General features: G+C 50.1%; 1 protein-coding gene across 2 annotated transcripts in view; it reads right to left on the reverse strand.

Moving 5' to 3' along the window:
- The window catches only part of LOC122367732 (epidermal retinol dehydrogenase 2-like), a 33,244-nt gene extending 19,729 nt beyond the window's left edge, over positions 1–13,515 (reverse strand). For both annotated transcript variants that reach the window (XM_043341087.1, XM_043341088.1), the window contains exon 1: positions 13,211–13,515. In XM_043341087.1, the coding sequence (XP_043197022.1) occupies positions 13,211–13,430 (220 nt within the window). In that variant the 5' untranslated portion in view covers positions 13,431–13,515. The remainder of the gene's footprint in view (positions 1–13,210) is intronic.
- Positions 13,516–19,892: the final 6,377 nt, after the last annotated feature.

Consider the following 19,892-nt stretch of genomic DNA (forward strand, 5'->3'; position numbering starts at 1 on the left):
CGGGGGGGGGGAGGAAAAAATCAGCAGTGGAAAAGGTGTTGACCGGGGGGGGGGAGGGAGCGTGGACCATGGTGGTGAAAAGCGGGTCTATGACTTGAGTGATATGACTTATTCTCTCCCCCTGGATCCAAGTTCAGGCTTATAAAATAAGGCGTAGGTATTTATATTCCGGCTCAACGTTTTGCAACCACATTTATGCAGTGTATGTTCCCGCTCTTTTCAAATGCAAAGTGATGCCAGCCACTAAAACGGTATATGTATGCTCTTCTTATACTTAAGGCTGATGAGAGATTCAATTTCTTGATTGATTCAGTATTTAGATTCCTATCCCCTAGTTTGGCAAACTGTTTTAGGGGTTCCTTGGAGGTACCCCTGCAATTTCCTAATATCTAGGTACCTACTCATTTTTCACCAATCACCCACTTCATTTCGGAAGGGTCAAGTTTTTGTGTAAAGATTGTAGACTGTTTAATGGCTCCCTTTTGGCTGTTTCAGGGACCTCCTCGACTACTTCTAGGGCCACGATAGCGGTATCGACAAAGTAGGGTAAGGGCGGGTAAGAGTACGCGGGCGATAAGAGTACGCATCAGCTGTTTCGGTTGCTTAGCAACGCGGGTTTGTCGAGTTCATGAAGTGACATGAAGCCGCCAGTGCGTGCTTGTCACCAACGGAACGTGGGCGTTGAGCGGCGACGCTGTTGAGTTTAAGGCGATGAATATTATTTTCGAGCGTTATGATATTATTATGGTATGGTACAATAATGTTGATACTTGGCAGTTCAGATAAGGTACATTTCCGCGATTGTTGTGGGAAACTTGTGAGGTTATCTGGGGAAATACTGTGCAGTGCAATATTCTGTTTGCGAAGTTTTGCACAACGTTTCGGGGTTGTTTTGTGCGCGAATTGCATGTACGGTAAGAGGACGCACTGTTCAGGAGGGTAAGAGTACGCAGAATTATACATTAAATCGAATATACAGAAATATACAATTATTAATCTATCGCTCAATGACGTTTGTTTTGTAGGTATATCATCAATGGAGCACTGTGATGCAGATGCGTACCCGAAATTCTTCCAAATACGAGTTATTCTCCCTTTTAATTGTGCATGTTTGATGTTTTTAAAGAAACACACGACATGATTATTTACTGATTTATAGACTTGAAAGATTTATTTTATGTTTTTCTTTTTGGATACTAGAATTAACTTAAATGCCCTCTGAGTTTGAAGTTAAGCATTTGGACAGTACAAGCTACATAGGTGTGCGTTCATATGCTTGCGTACTCCACCCGCCTGGCGTGCGTAATCTTACACACCCCATATGGTAAGAGTACGCAACTGCAGCGGTTCAGAAAATGTCAGTTTTAGACCACTTCCATTTACGCTGAAGGATCGTTGCCCCATGGGATGATGGCTAATTCAATGAACTTTAATATTCCCTATTTGCGATTTCTTTCTTTCAAATATTAAACAAATGAGAGCAACAAATCCACTAAGTGCGTACTCTTATACGACTTCACCCTAGGCGGATCGTGATCGGTAAAACAGGACAGTCACAGAACAATTTCTGTTGTAGTATTTCGCAAAACCCCCGCATTCTGCATATCATTGGAAGCATAATTTGTTTTTAAAGTTGTAGGTCGTGTAGCCACACGAATACTCCCAAAATGCACGAAACAATTGCAGGCACGTACCTAGGATTTGGCCAGGGGGGGGGGGGCGGAGGATCCGGGGGGGGGGCTTCCTCTCTACAGGGCGCCTCCTCTCTACAGAGGGCAAGGGAGGATCTAGGCGAACGTTTTTGTGGGGGGGGGTTACAGGTCGGCCGACATGACGGGTCTGATGGATGAATTCTGACGACCGGGGGAGGGGAGCGAGTATGTCGAGATCAAAAGGCATTTCGTCTTCGTCGTTTCTATAAGATGAAGCTTTATCGTTACAAGTTACTCGGCTCAGTAGTTTTAGTTAAATCCACCTATGCAAGTGCGTCGCCACGGATTTCTTACTTGGGGGGGGGGGGGCGTATCGACCGACTTAAAAACATAGAAGTTGATATTGTTACCGCACTTTTAGCCTAATGCATTAGTAGCATACAGTAGCGATCTCTCTTATTGACCTGTTAACGAACCGGCGGCGCGAAGCGCTGCGAAAATTTGCAAAAAAAAGTTTTTTTTAAGAATGATGTTCCACTTTTCACAGGCAAATATTTGCCTGGAGTGGTAGGCTGTGCCGCATCACACGGGCTGAGTTCACAAATTATAACTTTGTCCTAATGCTCACAATCGACAGGCGCTTAATTGCGTGATAAACGGCACAACTAACGCTCCAGTCAACTGATAGCTTCTGAGGAGTGGATCATTCTGTAGTCGACTATACACTTTGGGAATTTTGATTCAATTTGACACGGTTGGTGTTATTACAGTCACGACCTTTCTAATTGATTGGTGCATGAATCGGAGGCGCGGAGCGCCGAGAAAATTTGCAAAAAGCATTTGTCAAAACACTGCTCCAAATCACAAATTTTACAACTCTTTTAGTATGGTAGTACAAGCCGGAGTTCCTTCACACTCCATAGTACACATATGAATTCCGATTCAATTTGACACGGTTGGTTGGTGTAATTACAGTCACGATCTCGTATTGACCTGTACGTACACAAATTTGCAAAAAAAAAAAAATCAAAACACAGAGGGCCTCCTCTCTACTGTGGGCCTCCTCTTTTCACAGGGCCTATCAACTACAGAAGGCCTCCTCTCTACAGAGGACTTCCTTTCTACTGAGGGTCTATCTCTTTCAGAGGGCACCCTTTCGTCAGAGGACCTCCTCTCTACAGAGGACCTCATCTCTGCAAAGGGCCTCCGGCCTCCTCTCTACTGAGGGAGTCCTCTCTACAGACGGCATCCTCTCTTCAGAGGGCCTCCTCTCTACAGCGGGCCTCCTCTCTTCAGAGGGCCTTCTGCTTTCAGGCGGTCTCCTTTCTACAGAGGGCCTCCTCTCTACACAGGGCCTTCTTTCTACAGATGGTCTCTTCTCTACAGAGGGCCTCCTTTCTACAGAGGGCCTCCTCTCTAAAGGGGCCTCCTCTCTACAGAGGGGCCTCCTCTCCTCTTACAGAGGGCCTCCTCTCTACTGAGGAGTCAGAGGGGCCCTAGCGGTCAGACACAGACACTAGCAGTTATTCACAGGAGGCCCCAGGAAGTAAGAAGGACCCTAGCTGTCGGGCTGGTCAGAGGCCCTGAATATCCTGACGTGATTTTTGGGATTCCCTTGAATTTATTTCGCCTCCGACGTGATTTTGGCCCCGTGGCCTTCGGCCCACGGGGGCCTCCTGAAAACCCCGAGGGGGGGGGCACCCCGTCCATCTTGGGTACGTCCCTGAACAATTGTCCTCATCGTTCGTCCTATCGTCCGAGTTCCACCCACATGGCCTTGCACCCATCCCTAAACAAACGGAACGAAGCTGTTAAGTGTCGCGCCTTTGTTTTGTTGTGTTTTTCTGCTTTCTGCGCCGCTTTAGCGTGCGTTCGGTATTCGGAAAATATCGTTTGGATATTCTCGGCCGGAAAATTATTGGTGGGTGCCTATCTTCAACATGTCTCATTACCGCGATACCGAACGTAATCCCCGATAATTATCGCTGATGCCGGATAATTTTCCCTGATTATCCGGGTGCCGAAGGCACGTATAGTAACATCCAAAGGTTTTGTGATGTATCGTCAGCTGGTTATGCCTGCGATGGCGTCAAATTCCGTAAAAAGGATTTGGCCTTCTTCTGAAGGCGAGATATAAGAGATATCTTAGAAAAAAAAGATGAAAAAACATTTAAAAGTTAGTGAACGTGAAATTTCTTTCACCAAATCCTTTTAAGATAATGCCAGTTCATTTTTATTCATTATGACGTTATCATTTTAAAGATTTGACATAATCATAAACATAATCAGCTGACGATATTTCACCGGCCTTGATTTCACCTCTATTTTACTATTTATAGTCTTGTTACAAAAACGGTGTGACAACGTTCGGGAGGTGAGATAACCGTTCTTGTAAAATACCGCAACGGCAACCGAAGTTGCTTGGTGACGCCTGCTGTACCTACTGGTGTCTGTAACATGCTGACCAATTGATTATTTCAGGCTTGCTAAAACCACAGTTGATTTTTATGTGTACCCTCCTGGTTTTGTTTTGCTAGTATGTTCTTTCTAATGACTCGAAAGTCATTTTATAAATTAAATTTACCCCCTCCATTGTAATGCACATTTTCAAAGCCCCCAGTTAGTTTTAAGGCCAAAATTGGGTAGTTAGTCGTAAAGCAGAGAGGCGCTTTACCGAGACTCCAGAGATGCTTTCTAATCGGACCAAACCAAACAAAACCTAACCAAACCTAACCTAAACTCACCTACAACCTACAACCAAAAACATGCAACTTACAACCTAAAATCTACCACCTAAAACCTAAAACCTACACCCTACAGCCTAACCTACAGCGCATCTCCTTGGTTGCAAAAAGAAGTGTGACGCCTGCTTTACTACTACCCAAAATTGTAACTTTGCCAAGTTGAGCTTTCTTTAATTTGTCCATATTTTATAATGTTGGGGGGGGGGCTGCCTGGCAAGTTGGGGGGGCTGACCAGCAGGTTGGGGGGGGCTGAAGCCCCCCAACTGTATAGGATCCTACGCCCCTGCACGGCAGGTCAAATAAAAGGACACGTCTCCTACCAGGCCAGGTCACGACAGGTCAAATGACTGAATATGACTCCTGCCGAGGTGGTTCAGGTCAGGACAAATGACTGAAGTGAACACGTCTCCTGCCGGGCCGGGTCTTGCCAGGTCAAACGATAGAGAACACTATGCACTGCAGTATGCAGTGCTATACCTAATGTCGGGTGACACGCTGGTCCTTGCAGGTCCTGTGACAGCGAGTGAAGGTCAGATAGGATCAGGAAGGGAGCGGGTACTCCCACAAAGGTTAGATCGGCTCAATGCCGCGTCATCAGATGGAGCCAGGCACGACTGCTGCAGACAATGGTTTCCGTGTGGAGCTGATGACCTTCAGCCTTCAGTGGAACATAAATTGCAGCGGACTAGTGAATAACCATGAATGACAATGGCTCGGCGGGGGCAGCAGCTGAGGTCGCCCGTTCACTCGATGAGCAATTTCATATTAATATAATCGTTTTAATATCAAATGCAATACCATACACTTTGTCTCATAAACCACATACACCTGCTATAGCTGGTTAATAAACGTCGATGGGTCCCAAAATGAGGGAAAATCCGCCTAAGTCTTTACTTCCGCCAGTAGGACAAATGATTAATGTATAGGACAGCAAGCCCTTGTCCATTTCCCCGAATAACGTTGACGATGGCTACCAATGAACATGCACACAGGCTAGGAAAGGAGCTGAACAATGGGCGTGCAAAGAACGACTACCTTCGGGAACGCCATAATTTACGGATACCAATCCTGCTGAACCGAAGACGGATCACATTTTTTTCAGCTGGTATCGATCCTGCAAGCGATACGCCATCTGTCATCTGTCAAGTCAAGGTTGTCAAGTCTTACTGTCAAGGTTGCAGCGAGTGAGGAGCAGCGCACTCAGCATACCTACCGGTAGGCCCGTAGAGCCTTCCGGCGTGGGTCTCTTCCCTCTGACGTCATACTATACGGCCTCCGCCGGGACCTGTCGGGCCGGCAGCGGCGGACGTGCCGCCGCCGCCACGGTCGAAAAATGTCACCGGTCCAACCCGTTTGGCCAGTCGGTGAGTGGTAGGTACTCGGGAGCGGCCGGTAGTGAACCGACGGGGCGCAGCGATGGCCGTGACATGGTGGCACGAGGGCACCACGAGGGCAGGGTACAGGAGGACGACTGGTACCGTGAGGACACGAGGACATCCCCGGAGGACGAGGATACCGCGAGGACATCCCCGGATGACGAGGACACCGCGAGGACGCTGCCGGAGGATGAGCTAGCTCGGCGAGGACACAATAGGAGCGGGTTCAGGGTAGACGCAGTAGACGACCGGCCTCGTTCGCGAGGTCCCGCGGGCCGCGGACCCGGTGACCGCTTGGGCAGGAGTTCGGGATTCACCGAGTCTCAAGAAAGGTCTCCGGGATCCGCATGAGAGATCCCTCGGAAAGGTATCTGGGATCCATAGAGTTGTACCGACCCTCTCGGATACGCGAAGCGGCCTTGGCTGAATGGTCATCCAGCCGCAATACTAGCCCCTGAACGCCGAGGTGACTAAAACATAGGCCGCAGCGCCGCTGTAAACAATACAGAGTGGCGTGGCCACGATATGCATAGCCCACCATATAAGGCCCCGTGGCTCATGCAATTCATGTTGACGCTTTGCATGCAATTCAGAGCATGAGCCAGGGCTTGCCTATGCCTCACTCTACACAGAGCAAGGCAACGAATTGCACATTGGATAGCAATGTGGTAATCGAGACCCACAGCGCCCGAAATAGGTATAGGTATTGAGGTCACCGCATTTGGTAAGGCTGTTTTAACTTGGAAGCCCTTTGCCTTTACCAGAACCAACCATCGGCGTTCGAATCCGGCGGCTCAAAGTGCAAGTGCTGGCTCACCGAGTAGCGTTGAGCCAGTCCGAGCCAGGCAATATACTGATTGATGATCTGAGTTTATCTGACACTGTCCCAGCGTCGCGGCCTTCGGCAGCGCGAGCGACGCACCCGGACGGACTTTGGTCACGGCGATACGCCGACCAGACAGCGTCAGGGCCACCGGGGGCCGTCAGCGATCAGCAGACTGACTCTGATACCAGACTCTGACTCTAGGGGCCGTCAGCGATCAGCAGACTGACTCTGATACCAGACTCCGGCTCTGGGGGCCGTCAGCGATCAGCAGACTGACTCTGATACCAGACTCCGGCCACTGGGGGGCCGACCAGCAGACTCAGACTGATTATACCAGACTCGGAGTCGGGCCACTGGGGATCAGCAGGCTGACTCTGATACCAGACTTTGGCCGCTGGGGGCCATCAGCGATCAGCAGGCTAACTCTGATACCACACCCCGGCCGTCAGCGATCAGCAGACTGACCCTAATACCAGACTCTGGCCGCTGGGGGTGGTCAGCGACCAGTAGACTCAGACTGATTCTACCAGACCCGGAGTCGAGCCACTGAGGATCAGCAGGCTGACTCTGATACCAGACTCGGTTGAACTCAGTCTGACGCCCTCAGTCTGACACGACTGTCGACTCGGTCCAGAACCACATCACATGGAACCAGAAGAGACAGCTGGTAGGTTACGATGACATCAAACATGTTTGCTAAAATCACAACGCCAGCTCGAATGTCACCATGGTCACAGCTCCTTCGTATCAAAGGACTGCCTCCGGTTTCCAGACCGCAGGGATATCCCGGTAGTCCCGGATGGAGAAACTGTCCGACACAGCACCCAGCCATCACAAGCCACAGTCCTGCCGCAGCTGCAGGCGAGGTTTTTGACATGCATTACTGCCATGTTTTCCCCCTTCGACGCCCAGTCACGCCGCAGCGGTTGAGTTTTGCGAACATGTCTGCAGAGTGCAGACACATATCACTGAAGTGACGAAGGAGGGGCCCGCCAGCGCTGCGCTGCCAGGGTCACAGATGCGCTGCCAGGGGTCACCGGCTCCCCGCTGCAAGCTACATAGCAGGAGGGGTATAGCTACCCTGTCAGGGACCCCGTCTCACGTCTGCCCCACTGCCCTTAGCCACTTACGGCTTAGCCCACCCCACTGCCTCTTAGCCCCTCCCCTCCGGCGGCATAGCTGCTCTGCCAGGGATCCTCGCCCGATCCGCCCCTGCTCAGTGCGCATTACAGCCCAGAGGAAGTCCCTACCAGTCGTGATAACAGAGCACACTGACAAAACTGTTGTTCACAATCTCTGGTGCCAACAGCACGGACTCCCGCCGTGCCGTGCCATATCGGCCCCAACTGAACGGCCGCTAACACAAAGTGACAAACAGTGACCTTACACCCGAGCAGTGACACTAGAAAGGCATTTGGCAATGCGAACCCGACGCCCTCAGGGCCCGAATAAGGTCCCGTCGATTGAAGTCATTTAAACTAACCATGGCGTCCAAAAAGGACCTTGAATCATTTCGAGCTTGCTGGACGGTCTTTGAGGCTTTCGATTAAAAATGCTGTCATCAAGATATACATCGCCGGAGTACCTCAAAGGTACGCTGGGGCAGCGGGCTAGCCAGCGGCACCGGCACAACACTAGGCAGGCCAGCTACCTCACCCTCCCCTTCATTCGAACGGAGTCGGGAAGACGTAGATTGTGCTACCGAGGTGTGACTCGTATGAACGAACTTGGAGTAGAACCAGGGACATTGTCGTACCGGGCGAACATCCGAAAGGTGCTGCTGTCTAAGCAACAGACATGAGCAATAGCATGTATGGGTGCGTGTGTGGGAATTATGCGTGCTGCACACTGTTCCTCGTTTTGTATCACACTATCATGACGTGGACATGTGAAAAGCCTCACTATTGAGAGGACCTTGTCTGAATATATCTGTAATCTGTAATCGGCTAAGTCATCCTCGCTGAACTCTGAAGATAATATTCAAATAACATTATATCACTTTATAAAGCTAAGATGAGGTGCTAACGGTGACACTAGCGGTCTTCAAAACCAAGCGTGCAGATATCGCTCAGACATTTTCGTGGCAACGGGCAGGCCAGAGATTATGGGGCTTAACTCAAATAAAAAACATTTCTACAGTCCAGAGTTGCCCATGTGGATGGTGCTAGATATGTGTCGAATAGTCACTGCATAATAACATGCGACTAGAAATGATGGGTTTGTATGTGGTTCCACTTCAGCCCATTATCATATTATAGCGAGCAGAGACCGACCATCAATTCATCCCAATCATCCCGCACTTCCTATACCCCATACCTACGCAGAGCGCACGGCGCACAGTGCACACGCACGGTGCACAGTGCACACACTCACACCACTGCTGGGAGGAAGATGGCCCACAGCCCGAGGCGCTCGTTACCGTTCGGTCATGACAGCGAGGGTCGGGCGACGGCGGACCAGCGGACCAGCAACTGAGCAAGCAGCGGCGGCGCGGCGGCGTGAGATGACTGCCCCGAGCCCCTCCCAGTCATGCCGACCAGACAGGGTCAATGGCCTCTGAGAGAAGAAAACTGGATGACGCGAGTCTGCACGCGCGACAGAACGAAGCGACCTCGTGGAGAGTGAAACGGCGCGAAAGCGCGGGAAACCCCGTTCAGTGTGGCGTTATGATGTGGGCCTGGACTTTTGTCGGCACGGTAGACCACTTCGCATGAGTGGAAGGGAGAGCTCTGTTGGTGCAAACTGATCAGTTCCTTCAGCCCCTGCCCATAGGTAGAGAGAGTCCCATCATTCAGCTTTGCTTCGCAACAATCGCATTTTTCAGCATTTTTATTGCCAAGCCATCCATTCAGGAGCAAAATCAGCTCGAATCACCCTGCACGCCAATAGTACCATCACGAATCTGGGCCGGCCTTGTGACAAAAATGAATATCAAATTTTCTTCGGGATTACGGACGAGGCAAGTATAAATGAACTGCGGTAAATGAGTTTACGGCAAGCTGTTGACATGCATAGGTACTAGGTAGTACCTAGTACCTAGTACCTAGAAGGTACGTGACCTTCTATCAGTCTCATGACCTAACCGCATTGACCGGACTGGTTTTGTCCTGATATTGACCTGAGATCAACACACAAGTGGCAAAGAAGATATTTGCAAAAATATCAACCATAGAGCCATAGACCTAACCTCAGAGGTTACTGGCAAATTGATCAATTTGTCTCTGGTCACCGGTCGCTACGTCACACACCCTCTTTTTCTGAGAAGCTCCAGCTACATTTGGGCGGCCGTTTTCCTACAATAGGCTATCTTGAGATGCAGTATTGCGAAACGATTATAGATTATGCAGGCAAAAATATGGATTGATCCGTACGAGCATTGTATGACTGAGAGGCGCAAGACAATGAAGCATTACGAATTAACCCTCGCCGGCCGAGGGGGGGTGCCGCCCCCCCATAGGATTTTTTCGCGATAGCTCCGAACACGCTGGCGATAGCGAGCTGAAACTTGGCATACCTGACCTTTGATCCAAGCCGGATCTTTTGACACCAACCGCATTTTTGGGTCAGGTCAGGTCACTGACCTATGACGTCATAAGTGAACCTCTGCACGGTCTTCAGATGTCGCAACTTCGCAACGCCCTCACTGCCAGAGGAGATGTCACAGGGAAATGAAACTTGCAGGATCTAGTATCCATTATGAGTCCCACAACTTGTGTATCTCGGATTTTTCCTAAAGGTCATATGAGGTCAGGTCATTTTCGTGACCTCACCATTATAAGTCAACGGGGAAAAATGAAAACTGCTATTCTGGCGCCGGGAACGATCTCCAACTATCTCAAGCACACAGAATCGTGATTTGATGCACTCCTTGCAAGGTTAGATGCGTCACTTTTGCAATGTTGACCTTGCGTGACGTCATTTATGACGTCATCAAGGCCATATTAGTTTTTCGTCAATAACTCTTGATCAAATTGAGCTAGCGAGTCGGGAAAGCCACCAATGGACTCAGGAAGACCTGCCGAATCGAATGATATGCGACATGACCTCTTTCGACCAACTTCGTGACCTGGGGGTGCTGACCTGACCTTGACCTGAGGTCAACACCCAAAGTTGACCTGACCCGGACAAAAAGTATATCATTCGACGCGCCTGAGCGAGACGAACACGATGCTGCCAAAATCGCGGCTCTGCGGCCGTTTTTTGCGAAGTTATTCACCAAAAACTGAACCGTACCTTGGGGCACTTGACCCGACCTCAGAGGTCACCGGTTGACCTAGGACCTTAAAATCGGGTACCAATCTCTGCGTCTCGTAACGGCGCACACGCTCGTTTTTTTCCGCGACGCGCTAGCTCTACCAGGGGCGAAACGGCGAGGGGGGGGTCGTACCCGCCCCCCCCCCCTCGGCCGGCGCGTATGTAGAAAACCAATAGGTCCGGCGAGGGTTAACCCTAGAACGCCTAGGGGGGGGGTTGTATCAACCCCCCCCCCTGAGGTTTTTTCGAAGTGCACGCTAAACGGCTTGTCGTAGCGGGCTGAAATTTTCAATACCCTCTGGGGCAACCTTTGCGCATCTTTTGCCGAAAAAAAATTGATCGGGTCATGTCAGGTCACGGAGTTATGACGTCATAAGAGGTACAGCCTCCGGCCGACAGTTACCAAACGTGTGCGCCGAATCCCTAGGTTTTCTGCCGGTGATACCCACATTGTTTGATGGATCATGATGAAACTTCCCATGCATGTTGGGGCAAGCATTGGCTATCGTGTGGTGCAAGAAAATTGACCGGGTCAGGTCAGGTCACGGAGCTATGACGTCACAAGAGGAACAGCGTTCGGTACTATTTTTGAAAAGCGCCCGAACCACTATTTTGCTAATTCTTGTCACCTCAATGGGAATATGCAGCAATATTAGCTTCTATAGGGAGCAAATGGACCTCCCAAATCCAAAAATACAATCAGATTTCAAAAATTTAAATTTTGATTTTTCGAATTTCTGCCGCCGACTGTGACCTTGCCGACTTCCGGCGCTCCCAACGCGCCATTTTTAGAGCTAGGGAAACGAAATACATACCAAACGATAGAGAATTGATCAAGGAACACGATTGTGAAGGTTTCAAGTCGATATCTCCCACCGTTTTGCCGCAATCGCCGCGGAAAGTTGGAAAAGTTTGATTTTTTCGGAAAATTTGACCTTTGACCGGTCATAAGTAGGTCAAATGTTGACCTAGGACCAAAAAATATACCACCAATCGCGAGATCTCGTTGAGAGCAATCCGTTGGTTTTTTCCGCTAAGCTCTACGACCTTCCGTTTCGAAACGCCAGGGGGGGGGGTCGTAACAACCCCCCCCCCTGGTCGTTCGTGTTATGAGAAATGGCCTGGTCGTGCGAGGGTTAAGATTGTATAAGAGCATTGCTAAGAACCTTAAATAATGGTTACATAAGAACGCCCAACCCAATCCTCTTCCTGCAGGGCAATGACCTCTCGGCATTATGTTGTTTACATTGGTTCAGGTTTGTTTAACTCGCTGGGCGGCTCAGATGCAGGACCAACCGCAGCAAGTCGTCCAGTCCACCACGAAAGCCGACAGAACCCACAATCCTCAGTCTTCGGACTGCTCGGAGTGGGGTTCAATGTCGCTGGGCTTCAGGTGAACTCATGTGGAACGTCCTTATCTCTGCACCCTGCAGTTGATCTATGATGTATGATGTAGGTATAAGGTTATGTATATTTGGGCTTGCCTGGGAAAGGCGGTGTCCGAATAACTCCGAAATAGTCGAAGAGAAGTCAAAGTCAGTCATATAAATTTTCGGCGGCTAGGTAGGTACTGATTTTAACGCCACATGATAGCAATTCCTGGATCTGCCCCTTAACACAGTCTAGATCCGCTCCATGGCAGCGCCTGGATCCGTCCTACACCACCGCCTGGATCCAGCCCATGGCAGCACCTGGATCCGTCCTACAACACCACCTAGATGCGGCACATGGCAGCGCCTGGATCCGCCCAATGGCAGCGCTTGTATCCGTCCTACACCATAGCCTGGATCCAGCCCATGGCAGCGCCTGGATCCGTCCTACACCACCGCCTGGATCCAGCCCATGGCAGCGCCTGGGCCCGCCGGCGGCCCGGGTCGGTGCCTGGGTCCGCCGGCGGCCGTCAGTCGTCACTCGGCACACAAAAAGCGGGCGCCCGGGCTTATCTAGCTAGCCCCGCCGGGACGGGGCGGGTGCCTGACAGCGGGCCCGGCCATTCACCGCGCGCTGTGGCCCGGTCGGAATGGGGCGCTGGGGCCGGTAAGGGCAGCTGGTGAGTGGTGACAGTACAAAGGTCCGTGTCGGCCGGGGGTGGGGGGCTCCTGGGGAGGGGATGGTGCCCCTCTCAGCCCCCGCGCAGCCGAGGGGAGCACAACACACGACACATCACAGTGCTTCTGTTACTTGTCAGGGAATCAGGATATGATATCAGAGGTAGATTGCGCCTGCAGACCTCGCTGCGCTGCACGCTGCAGCGACCTCTAAACCAGCCGCGGATCGCTCTCCTCTCCGGCGACCGCTGCCCACTCACCCTCCGGCGACCGCTGCCCACTCACCCTCCGGCGACCGCTGCCCACTCACCCTCCGCGTTGACGTCCCAGGTGACGATGCGGGCGCCCCTCTTGGCCAGCCGGAGGGCCAGCAGTCGGCCGATGCCGCTGCCGGCGCCGGTGATCAGCGCCACATCGCCCGACACCGACTTCTCCCGGTATTTGGCCGGCACAAAGAACAGCACCACCGACTGCAGCCAGAGGAAGAGCGCCTGCGCCACGCACAGCAGCCCGTTCAGCACCGTCTCCATGGTAACACGCCGGGGGAGAGCCGCCACTCCAAATCGGTGCCAAACAAACTCAAACTCTCCGCGGGCCGACCAACCTCTGACTGCACTGCCGTCACCGCACCGGCCGGTCGATCCTCCCGGCCGGTGACGTCACTCCGCGGACGGCTGCGATTGGTGCGCCATTCGACCGATACGGGGGCAGTTGGGGTGCAGTCATTGCCGATCGACGATTGGTGATCGGATATAACACTGTCGTGGGGAGGAGTGTTTTTACTCTACCCCTATGGTTTTTGACACACCTCATGGTGCGTCTTAGCCCGACATGTAGGAGTACAAATGTCAGACCCAGGTCACTCGTACTCAGGTCAACAATTCAAATCAAGTGAACTTACCCTTCGTCTTTATGCAGTTCTCTTTCACGTAATCTAACGTCTACATTGACATAATGTGTACCTCCCGTAGGCCCGTAGGTATTGCTTTTTCTATACCGTCTAATGTTGATGTCTATGGTGTCAATACCTACCCCTCGCCGGCCGAGGGGGGGGGGGGCGGGTGCCGCCCCCCCCCCCATAGGGTGTTTTCGCGATAGCTCCGAACACGCTGGGGATAGAGAGCTGAAACTTGGCATACCTGACCTTTGATTCAAGCCGGATCTTTTGAAACCAACTGAATTTTTTGTTCAGGTCAGGTCACTGACCTATGACGTCATAAGTGAACCTCTGCACGGTCTTCAGATGTCGCAACTTCGCAACGCCCTCACTGTCAGAGGAGATGCCACAGGCAAATGAAACTTGCAGGATATAGTATCCATTATGAGTCTCACAACTTGCATATCTCGGATTTTTCCTAAAGGTCATATGAGGTCAGGTCATTTTCGTGACCTCACCATTATAAGTCAATGGGGAAAAATGAAAACTGCTATTCTGGCGCCGGGAACGATCTCCAACTATCTCAAGCACACAGAATCGTGATTTGATGCACTCCTTGCAAGGTTAGATGCGTCACTTTTGCAATTTTGACCTTGCGTGACGTCATTTATGACGTCATCAAGGTCATATTGTTTTTTCGTCAATAACTCTTGATCAAATTGAGCTAGCGAGTCGGGAAAGCCACCAATGGACTCTGGAAGACCTGCCGAATCGAATGATATGCGACATGACCATTGACCTCTTTCGACCAACTTTGTGATCCGGGGGTGCTGACCTGACCTTGACCTGAGGTCAACACCCCAAGTTGACCTGACCCGAACAAAAAGTATATCATTCGACGCGCCTGAGCGAGGCGAACACGGTGCTGCCGAAATCGCGGCTCTGCGGCCGTTTTTTGCGAAGTTATTCACCAAAAAACTGAACCGTACCTTGGGGTACTTGACCTGACCTCAGAGGTCACTGGTTGACCTAGGACCTTAAAGTTGGGTAGCAATCTCTGCGTCTCGTAACGGCGCACCCGCTCGTTTTTTCCGCGACGCGCTAGCTCCACCAGGGGCGAAACGGCGAGGGGGTCGTACTCGCCCCCCCCCCCCTCGGCCGGCGCGTATGTAGAAAACCAATAGGTCCGGCGAGGGATACAACGTCAATACAAACAGCGTCAATACAACGACACCCGAACCGTAAGTGTTCATGAGATTTTTTCGAGGTCCCGACTTCACATTTTGACATTTTCTATAGTACCTATCAAAGATAATATAGGTAGGTATTCATGCATTTTGGGTAGGTTGGGTCCGGTCAGGTCAGGTCAGGTCAACCAGAAGCCATTCCACCAGCCATCGCTTGACACTTGGCAGCTTCGCAACATGATACATAGGATTAGGCACACAAACTGCTTCCAAAATTGCACCAAAGTCACACTCACACTGAATCTTTTGGTTTAGCAAAGTTAGGCTCTTACCTAATATACTGACTGAAGCCCATGGGCCTGCTCCTACATTTTCAAGCTTTTGACCTGACCTGAGAGGTAGCCGGCTATTCTATGACTTAAGCCCACGCCCTGATGGGGGGGGGGGGGCGTGGGTGCAGCGCCGCCAAATTTTCGGTACCTTTTGAGCAGGGATGCTAAGCCAGAGCCGGAGCTGGAGCCGGAGCCGCCAGAGACGGCATATTTTGCCCGGAGCTGAAGCCGGAGCCGGAGCCGTGAAACAATATAGCCCGGAACCGGAGCCGGAGCCGGAGCTGTCAAAAAGGGCAACTCCGGCTCCTTTTTATTATTATTATTTTTTTTTTTTTGAAGAGGTAAAAATTATTGACCTAGTTCGGTTTGACAGTGCAAGGCAGTGAAAGTACATGTGGTATTCAAAATAGCCATTTTATGCAAATACAGAAGCAACGTGTACATACCAATCCCATCGTCTTTTTTCCACACGTATTTAATTGCACAGGGGTGCACTGAGCACTGGAGCCGGAGCCGGAGTCGGAACCACCGGAGCCGGACCATTTTACGCGGAGCCGGAACCGGAGCCGATTTTTTTCTCCGGAGCCGGAGCCTTAGCCGGAGCCGTCTGAAATTTCCACGGCTCCGCATCCCTGCTTTTGAGACATCAATTTGACACCTTCATACAAAATTTCAAGTCATAGGTCATCTTAGGTGAGGAGTTTTTTAGGTCAAACTGAGGCCATGTTCGCGCAAAAATGAGCAAAAAACATGAAATTTTGAAACGCTGACAAAAGCTACAGTTAACGAGCAATTTCAAAGTTTTTATATGGTCAGGTAGAGAAAAGACGGCGCTACTACACTGCGATCTCGTATTTCCAAAGTTTTGTTATTTTGACCCAAAAGATTATAAATTCGATTTGTTTGATAAAATAGCAAAAAAAAAAATCCCAAAAAATTATCGAATTTCGAAAAAAACGGAATATACAATAGTCCCTACCGTTTTCTATCTACTTACCAAATTTTAGGTCCATACCTCCATTTTTGGCTAAGTTATAGCGAAAAAACTTCAAAATTGATGACGTCAAATTTTGAACTCAATTTTTTAGCAATTCTGAATCACGTGGCGCAACACAAAGACCACCAATAGACTCCCCGTGACGAGCTGCATCGAATCGATACCCCTTTTATGCAAAATATCAAGCTTGAAGTTTGAACTAATTTGACCTGACCTTGACCTGACCTTCGCCAGAACATAACCTAAACTGGCCCCAAAGGTTGCATAACCCACATAATCGTATTTGTTATGTAAAATGGACCATAAAACATCCATCACATGATATTTTTATATATTTGACCCTCAGTGACCTGACCTCTGCCACCTGACATGGTATCAGTGACCTCAAATAGCAAATATGTGTTTTATGGACCATTCCCCATCGATTATTTTCAATGACATGCATGTTACTCGATTTTACAGCGCATTTCTTGAAAAGCCTGTAAACGGTGAAAATTCGACATTTGACCTGACATGTGATGTCATCGGTTAGACCGAAGTCAATGAAATTGGGTCACAAGGTAGTTCCTCGTTTGGGCTATCCTTGCCGCTTGTCGCTATGTTGCCTGGTTCTCGAGATCTTAGGGGGGTCTAAAATGCCCCCCCCCATCAGACCGCGTTGCTCGGCAGACCCCTTCAGGAAGCGTCGCGGGTTAAAATGGATTCCTGCCGCTTCCTCTCAAAACCGCACAGCATAGGTACCGAGGGCGTAGGAACCTAACGAAAAGTGTGTGTGTGTGTGGGGGGGGGGGCAGTGAAACTTCAATGTGGGAGCCCCAACACCTCTATGAAGAAATCATTTGCAGTTTTGTGCTCAACTGCTCATCTCACATTGGTGAACCATTTTCACCTCTTAGTTTTGTATTTAGATAAAAAATAAAGATTTTACTTTTAAAATGGCTGCAAATTATGGAGCCCTAGACCCCGCCCCCTGTTCCTACGCCTATGCAGCATACGCTCCTTTTTTCGCGAAGTTCTGGTTAAATTAGGGGGACGGTGATATGGGGATCGTTCACGCTGCCCTCCCCTCCTCGCCCTATAGGGCTTTGCTCGCCCTGGGCTTGGTAGGCAGAGATGGCGCTGATGGTTGGTGGGTGAGTGGATCTGCACAGCTCTGGTGAGCAGAACTGTAAAACTCTAGTTAGAGACACTGCTGCGAGGTAGCGCTGGTATTATCCAGTCCAAGAGGGACCTGGGAGTAGTAACCATGACTGCACTGCATAACCCCAGGTAGCAGTAAGTAGTCAGCGAAGGTCATTGTCATTTGTCCATTCAATAATAACCGATTAGGAGGGTGTGTGTGTGGGGGGGGGGGGGGGGGGTGGAGCGATAGTCCTCCAACGTTTGAGGATACCAACCGGATCTGACAACTCTGCTGGGGGGGGGGGCGTTAAACGCCCCCACTTTTTTCGCCGGGTCATAGCATAAAAACGGCGCGCCGCAGGCGCGCCAAATTTCGGGTACCTGAAGGGAATTGATTGAAGTGTATTGTGACAAAGTTTCAAAAAAATCGGTCGGAAAATTTTTGAGATATCGAGGTTTTAGTGACGTCATGATTTCTGAGTTTTCGACCAAAAACGGCATATGTTCAAAAAATCATATAAAATCACAGAATAGACATACAGACATGGCGTAAACGCCATTAGACTGCCAATACCACGAACAATCAAATGGCTATCTTCGATTATTGATTATCGTTCCGAATTTTCTAAAATCTTGAACTGAATCTTGGCAATTTCTCGTGACTACTTCACGACCATGATAAATGCATTTCTTAAATTTAACTTTTTTAGCCAAACACGTACACATATGATAAAATGAATGTGACCATCGTGTTCTACGCTCTAAATTACCCATAAAACATGTGTCACAGGCTGCGAATATCAGTTTTGATTTTCGGGGATATGTGCCTACCCGGTTGACCTGACCTTGACCTTGACCTATGCATGACTGACCCCTACATGGAGCTGACACTCTTGTAGGCCTTATTTGATGGATTGCGCACCGTCTTGGCAGATTTTATGACGAGAGGCGCCCATTGCGAAGTCCTGAAGTCCATGCTACTGAAAGCCCGATTTCAGGTGTTTGACCTGACCTTGACCCGACCTGTGACCTCAAAATTCAACTTTAAAGTACTCATCTGAAGCGTCTCGTCGCGATCTTTCGTTTGCCGCCTCGTGCGTTTCGCTGCGCCTATTGGTTCTCGAGTTATCGGCTGGGGGCGTTTAACGCCCCCCCCCCCAGCAAACGGTGGGTGGCGATATACCCCAGCAACTCCCGGGTTAAATTAGGGGGACGGTGATATGGGGATCGTTCACGCTGCCCTCCCCTCCTCGCCCTATAGGGCTTTGCTCGCCCTGGGCTTGGTAGGCAGAGATGGCGCTGATGGTTGGTGGGTGAGTGGATCTGCACAGCTCTGGTGAGCAGAACTGTAAAACTCTAGTTAGAGACACTGCTGCGAGGTAGCGCTGGTATTATCCAGTCCAAGAGGGACCTGGGAGTAGTAACCATGACTGCACTGCATAACCCCAGGTAGCAGTAAGTAGTCAGCGAAGGTCATTGTCATTTGTCCATTCAATAATAACCGATTAGGAGGGTGTGTGTGTGTGGGGGGGGGGGGGGTGGAGCGATAGTCCTCCAACGTTTGAGGATACCAACCGGATCTGACAACTCAAAGCCTTGCAATTTAGAGCTTACCTCAACTCTCAAGTCAAGCATAATTTGTTGCTGAACAAAGGTGCAGATAAAACGAATAGGTAGCTCTGAAGAATGTCACTGATTATCCCTTCAATCGGCACTTTTATTTTAGCCTATATAGCACTAAAATATGCTCATGAGCAGGTAAGTACACGGATGACGGAACTAACGTGGGTAGGCCACCCCGATTGCCTACATACAGACGCGTATCAGCTTCGACTAAACTCCACTCAGCCGTTCCTCAGGTATAGAAGCGGCCGCTGCACTGCCTTTGAAAACAAACCTAGCCCCAGAAGTGGTGCATGAAAATACAGGGTGATCAATAAAGAATGACATAAAGTTAGCCCCCACGAGAGGCACATAATACATATTTTAATGCATAAACAGCACACCGTTAGGAAGAGAAATGTTGGACATTTGACATTACCCAAACGAAAGTCGGTTGTGACACTTCGTTTGTCTATAGGAGGTGCTCGAAGTGCCCATCCCTCTAAGCGCAGCGGAGCTCGGCCCGGCGCCAGGTGTGCCGCGCCATGCGTCTCAGATGGTTACCGACCATCGTGAGGGTGTAGTCTTCGACGACTAACGACAGCATTCAGCTCATCAAGGGTCTTGAGTTCTCTCCACGATTTTTTTTTTAGCTGCTTGGGGCCACAAGCTCAAGTCCAGGCAGGAAAAACTCTGGACTGCAGGGTGACCAGGGATGCTGGGCCCTTGCCGGTACTTACGAGGTGCAGAGAGTCTGACAATTCTGCAAAAAATCGGCTCAACACCCAGTTTCGCAGTGCTTCAGGAAACCTGGGAATGACTTTTAGGAATGTGTGGGCGATTCTGTACAAGAAACTGGACTGGAAACCATATCG

This window comes from Amphibalanus amphitrite, unplaced genomic scaffold, assembly GCF_019059575.1.
Source record: "Amphibalanus amphitrite isolate SeventyFive unplaced genomic scaffold, NRLGWU_Aamphi_draft 000893F_arrow, whole genome shotgun sequence".
Taxonomy (NCBI): Eukaryota; Metazoa; Arthropoda; class Thecostraca; order Balanomorpha; family Balanidae; genus Amphibalanus; species Amphibalanus amphitrite.